This window comes from Phocoena sinus, chromosome 14 (assembly GCF_008692025.1).
Source record: "Phocoena sinus isolate mPhoSin1 chromosome 14, mPhoSin1.pri, whole genome shotgun sequence".
Lineage (NCBI taxonomy): Eukaryota > Metazoa > Chordata > Mammalia > Artiodactyla > Phocoenidae > Phocoena > Phocoena sinus.
In genome coordinates, this window is record NC_045776.1 from 77,541,399 (window position 1) to 77,547,853 (window position 6,455).

The window sequence follows — 6,455 nt, forward strand, 5'->3', positions numbered from 1 at the left end:
GTGTTTGCTTGAGCCGCTGGTGGGGCTTACGGAGGCTAAAGTCCTCCCAAAGCCACCCCGATGGAGAGAGTGGCAAGATGCGCTTAAGGACTCGGAGAGAAGGGGCAGAAACGGTGGAGCCGGTACTTGGAAGGAGAGATGGGGACTGCCTAGGAGGGGGACCGAGATCCTTGCGGCGGAAGAAGGAGATGGGAAGAGAAGAACGCCAAACTTGAGGCTCTCCCGCTCCCAAGCCAGCCGCAAGTCTCCAGTCCCCAGACACCGCGCGCTGGCGCTCGCTCGCTAGCGTACCTGTTGCTCGCTCCGGCTGGGTCTCGGCTTCGGCCCCACCAAGAAGCCCCGCGTTCCTACAAGTTCCGCCTGCCGAGCAGCCAGGCCGCCAGCGCCGCCACCTGCGCGGCCGCGCACAGCCAGGGCCAGTAGGTGGGGAGCGCGCTGGGCGCCGGCGCCCTCCGGCTCCGCGCGCGGCGCCGCCACATGGTGCGCTGGTGCAGCTCGTCGCCGAGCGCCTTGAGCCGGGCGGCCGTGAGCTGCGCGGCGGACGAGCGCAGACCCAGGCGGCCCGCGCTGCAGGCGCACACCGCCGGCGGGCCGCGGCCGCGGTGCAGGGGGCACGGGCACATGACCGCTCGCCTCGCTCCCTCCCCGCGTCGGGCCGCCCCTCGCCTCCTCTGCCTCGGCCTCTGCGCCTGCCTCCGCCGCGCTCCAGTCGCCGGGGGCCTCCCCTGGACACCAAGTTTCTCCTTGTGTTGTGCGTTTGTTGTGCTGACGGCGCTATTATTAATTAAAGTGTCACATGGTGGAGGGGGCGGGGAGGGCGCGGGGAGGGGGGTTACATCATCCGGCCCCGGGGGGGGGGTGCAGGCAGAAGAAACCGAGAGGTAACTTTTAACCCTAGCGGCGCCGGCAGTGAGGGGGCGCGCGGGTTGGGAGAAAAGGAGCGCGGGGCGCTGGGACGCCTGAAGGCGACCGGCCGCTTGAGTCTCTGGCTTCAGGGGTCGCGGGAGACCCTCGCGGAGGCGTGGAGCGCCGGGGGAGGTTTTCTCCGTCTCTTTTTCCTGAATTCAGATCCAATTCCGATTTGGCGAGGGGGGCAGGCTTATTTGCCGTTTTGGATGAAGCCGATATCGAATTCGGCTGCATTATTGAAAAAATGTTCCGAAGCTATTGTTTGGTTTGGGGGAGGTGGGTCGATTCAAAATCTCATGAGAGGGCCGGATTCAACCCAACTTGCCTACTTTCAGGTCTGACTCCGCACCTGTAGGCTGCGGATATGAGCACACCCGACGCACAACCCCACCCCCATCTGAGATAGGCCTCCAGACCCTTAAACGCCCACAGCGCCGCTAGAAACCTTGATGGAGGCGGGGAGAGGATTAGGGGGTCGGCCCTTAGTCTCGGCTGTTCCCGGCACACCGCGCCTCCGCCCGAAAGACCCTCACAAGGGGTTTTCCAGAAGGAAACTTATTTTTGTCTGCTTCCTTTGTCAAGATTACTTTCCTACAGGGGTTAGTTTCTAGCAGTGATCCCGATTTAACGCGCAATGGCGACGCTAAGGGGTCGGCGGGGTCGGGGATGGGGGCCGCCGGCAGGGAATTCTAGCTCCTTTTTTTTTTTTCCAATCCGAGAACTGCCCCTATGACCCTCCAGACTAGAAAATCTGGAACTGTCCATGCTGGTGAAGGTGCAGATGAGTGAAGGGACTCTCAGGATTCTTTGGAGGAGAATGAGACCTTCACCCATCTTGAATCCATGGGGATTCAGAAAACTGGGGGAGCCTGGAGGTGGCTCCAAGCCAGCCTTCTAGGTCCCGATTGAGGCAGCTCGGATCCTCTTCTTCCCACCGGCAGGGTGTTGCCAAGGCCTGAGGAGTCCTTTGGTCACTTGGGAAAGATTCTTCAAGACTATGAATTTAGTTTGGGTCTGGATTTATCATGGAGAGATTTCCCCTTGACCTGCAGCACAGTCAGGGCTCAGACCCCAGCTGTGCTCTGTGATCTTGGTGGTTCTTGAGATCCACCCAACCCCAATTCTCCTATTTAATAATGGTCAACACTTACTGAGTGCCTTCTGTGTAGGTTACTGGGCTAAGGCCCCTGTCTACACTGCCTAAAGTGAGTTTCCACATTCTAGGGTGGTGAGAGTGTGCTGTTACTGTCCTGTTTTACAGATGGGGAAACAGGCACAGGGAGGTAAGGTCTCTTGCCGGGAGATCACAGAGTTAATGAGGAATAAACCTGGATCTAAATTAGGGCAGTCTGCCGCAGACTTTAAACTCTTAACCATGGTTTTATACTGCCCCCTGTAATCTGGGAATAATAATACCTCCCTCCTAGGATCGGGGCAGAGATTAAATGAGAGAAATGTCTGCCAAGCACCTGGCATGCAGCAGGCCCTGGATAAACCTTGGTTCCCTTTGCTTCTGGCCAGAAACCACTTCCCCATTCTCCTGGGACTCACCTCCTTAATCCCCCCTAGTCTTCGCAGAGGGGACCTGATCCATTGCCCAGGGTAGTGTTCCAAGAATGAAGATACAGTGTCTATTTAAAAAGCCCTTTGGATTTAAATTGAACAGTTCCCTCCCCCCCACCCCCATTTTAATCTGCACGCTTTTAACGGCTCACTTCATGGACATTAATTTTAATGGGACGATTATTACCCTGTTTGGAAGCCTGCCCCTCAAAATGCTGGGCTCGTGAGGTGCCGCTGGGTCGGGTCCCGGCAGCTTGGATGTTTTCTGTAGCGGAGAGAGTGCAGCTTTGGCCGTGGGCACTGGGGACGTGTCCTTCAGCAGAGGGAGAAGAGGGGGTGATGGAAAAGTGGGGGAGAAGAGGAGACCTCCTTCTCTCCCCCCAATGCTCTGCAGGTGACAGTCAGTCCCTAAACTGGCTCACCTTAGAGTGGGCCCACCAAGTTCCTCATTCACTAACTGGGGAACTTGGCCTTGAGATGAGGCTTTTTGGAGCCTCCATTTCCTCAACTGTAAATTGGGAATAATAGTACCTACTTCAATAGTACCTACCTCATAAATAAGATCATACCAGGAAGCCCTGAGCACGGTGCCCAGCACACCCGTGAGCATTTAATAAATGTTGGCTACTGTTACTATTTTATAGTAGATCATGTGCTCGCTAAGCAGTGCGTTTTGAAGAATGTTGGAAGGCCCGCACCCTCAAATATATATGGTTCCACTATTGTGAACCAGCGATTCTGTCACTGATGTTGAGTATTGTCTAGAAAAAGCAAATTCTTTGGGAGAGTGACATGTAACACTCTCCTAACGCTTTAGTAAAAATGCATTTTTGATTTTCACGTTTAATAAACGCTTACACGGTGCTTACGCTGTGCCAGACACTGCTCTAAGTTCCTTAGATGTATCAACTCATTTAACGACCCTATGTAATAGGACAGGTGTGATTATTAGTCCTTTATTTTGGATGAGCAAACTGAGGCAGAGCATTTAAATAATTTTTTTAACATCTTTATTGGAGTATAATTGCTTTACAATGGTGTGTTAGTTTCTGCTTTATAACAAAGTGAATCAGTTATACATATACCTATGTTCCTGTATCTCTTCCCTCTTGCATCTCCCTCCCTCCCACCCTCCCTATCCCAGCATGTAAATAATTTGACCAAAGGTCATACAGCTGTCGGGCCCCAGAGTTAATGCTCTTTGGCATTATGTCACCACTGGGGACTTAGGAAGAGGGAGGGAGGGCGGCTGTTATGGGCTGAACTGCATCCCCCTAAAATTCCTGTGCTGAAGTCCTAAGCCCCAGGACCTCAGAATGTGACTGTATTTGGAGACAAGGCCTTTAAAGAGGTAATTAAGTTAAAATGAGGTCATTAGAGCTGGGCCCCAATCCAATATGACTGGTCTTCTTATAAGAAGAGGGAGAGACACCACAGGTACATGGCTATGTGCAAGCCAAGAAGAGAGGCCTCAGATAAAACCCACCCTGCTGACACCTTGATCTTGGACTTCTGGCCTTCAGAGCTGTGAGAAAATAACTTTTGATGTTTAGGCCCCCCAGTCTGTAGTGCTTTGTTGTGGCAGCCCTAATACAGAGGGAGTGAGAGGGGAAAAATGCCCTAAAAGGGAAGCTAGAAGCAGATATTCACCAGACTATGGCCACTTTTTTTTTCTTTTCTTTTTCCTCGCCATCCCCCATTATTTTTTCTCTTTTAGGTTGCTTTATTTGCTTTCAGGCCTTACTGATTCTGAAACTGTGCACCTCAGATTGGGACTTGAACCCACGTGCCAGGACTCAAACCCGGCCAAAACCCATGGTTTTCCAACTGAGATCACACACCTGGTTTCAGGACTTAATGAAGCTCATGTTCTTGATGTCTCACCGCAGAAAGAATTCAGTGAGAAACAAAGTGATAGGTAAGAAGTGGATTTATTTAGAGAGAAACACACTCCCCGGACAGAGTGTGGGCCATCTCAGAAGGTGAGAAAGGCCTATGGCCACTTTTACTGCCGAGCACTATTTTTCTAGGACTGTTCATCCGTTTCCCTTCCTCCTCCTTCGTGTCCTGTTGGAGATTTTTAAGGGAGGAGGAGTTTAAGGGGATTATTTTGAGAAATAGTTCATGAAATCCAGTTGATACTTTTATTCAGAGAAAACTTTCCATACCAATTGCAAGGATGTGCAGCCTCTCTCTTATAAAGAAATAAGATAGATTTTTCTAGTCCATGAAGACTTCCTATGGTACCCCAGTGCTTAAAACTGGGCTTAGCCCATGGCAAGTGTTCGGTAAATGTTTGTCAAAAGGAAGAAAGAAAGAAAGGAAGGGAAGAAGAAAGAAAGAGGGAGGGAAGAAAAGAAGGAAAGAACGAGTGAATGGCAAGCATCCTGATTTGTCTTTCCCACTTTCAGACGTGCATGGTGACGTACATAGAATTGTTATTATCAATAACATTAAAAAAAATGTTGCCGCAAATCATTCCTTTACCTCTACAGAAATCAAAACTCAAGTGTTTCTAGCAGGAAGTGTATGTGTATTGGGGGGGGTGGGTAGTATTTCTTTTCTTTAATTAAATCAATAATAACCTATCCTGGTGTTGGAGACCAACTGAGCTTTACCTTACGGTGTTTTAATTCATGTGGCTTCATGAAGTGATAAATGAATGAACAGCTGTTGCCTCCTCCAAACAGCTGTGTTTCCTGAAGCCATGTATTAATGCCAGGGCCAGATTTGATGCCAGGTGTTAGCCTGGTGAACAACAGAGTTCTTGAATCTAAATCAGAGTTATAGCACAGTGGTTTGACACTCTGTGCCAGAGAAACCTGTCTTTGAACTCTAGCCCCATCATGCAATGTTGGGCCCTGCCTTGGGCATAATTTTCATCTCTCTGAGCCCCCACTTTCCCATCTGTAAAATGGGAATAATAAAACACCTACCTCACTGGGTTGTTGTGAGGATTAAAAGAAAGAATGTTATCAAGCGTTCAGCATAGTGCTTGGCACTCAGTAAATATGTGTTATGGCCCTTGTTGATGTATCAGGATTATTAAGCATCCACTTAAGAAACAGAACAGGGACCATGACCCAAACCCACTGGGAAAACAAGAGGATTAATATTTCAGTGAGTCCAATATTCAATTACATCACAGTTATTCCTAGGAAAGTCCCTTGCATTCAATAGAGCCAGAGCAGCATGGAGCTCATCTCTCACGTTTATCCTATTTAACCCTCTGATACCTGGAAAGATGGGGTAATTCCTCTAGGGCTCTCCTAATTATTCATTTGCTACTTCTCCCTTAAGGATATTTTTGTTGTAAGTAAAGAGAAAACAGCAGACGAATGTCCACAGCAGGAGAGAAAAGATTAACCAGCCCATAATTAGAGTCTCATCAATACTTTAAGTGTAAACGGTGAAGCTCACTTAAATAAAACCTAATTCCTTGATTACTGGAGTCAAAGGAGATAAGGCTGATTAAACTTGTACCCCCATGGGGCTTCCCTAGTGGTGCAGTAGTTAAGAATCTGCCTGCCAATGCAGGGGACATGGGCTCGAGCCCTGGTCCAGGAAGATCCCACATGCGGCACAGCAACTAAGTCCGTGTGCCACAACTGCTGAGCCTGCGCTCTAGAGCCCGCGAGCCACAACTACTGAAGCCCACATGCCTAGAACCTGTGCTCCGCAACAAAGAGAAGCCACCGCAATGAGAAGCCCGTGCACCGCAACAAAGAGTAGCCCCCGCTCGCCTCAACTAGAGAAAGCCCACACGCAGCAACGAAGACCCAATGCAGGCAAAAAACAAATAAAATATAAATTTAAACTTGTACTCGTGCTGTGAAAATTCAGACATATTGTCCTTTGCTCAGGCAATAATCACTTTATTGTAGGCAACTGAGCTTACTTTAAACAAGTGAATCACCAGACTTGAAATTATACTGATGAGAGGATAAATACTAGAGAACAATTTGGCAGACCTGGAAAAATTG

The 6,455-nt window shown here is 49.7% G+C and overlaps 1 protein-coding gene across 1 annotated transcript; it reads right to left on the minus strand.

Moving 5' to 3' along the window:
• Window positions 1-347: 347 nt before the first annotated feature.
• Window positions 348-623, minus strand: HRK (harakiri, BCL2 interacting protein). The gene has a single exon (XM_032603193.1). The coding sequence runs from the start codon at window positions 621-623 to the stop codon at window positions 348-350; it is 276 nt and encodes a 91-aa protein (XP_032459084.1).
• Between the last annotated feature and the right edge of the window lie 5,832 nt (window positions 624-6,455).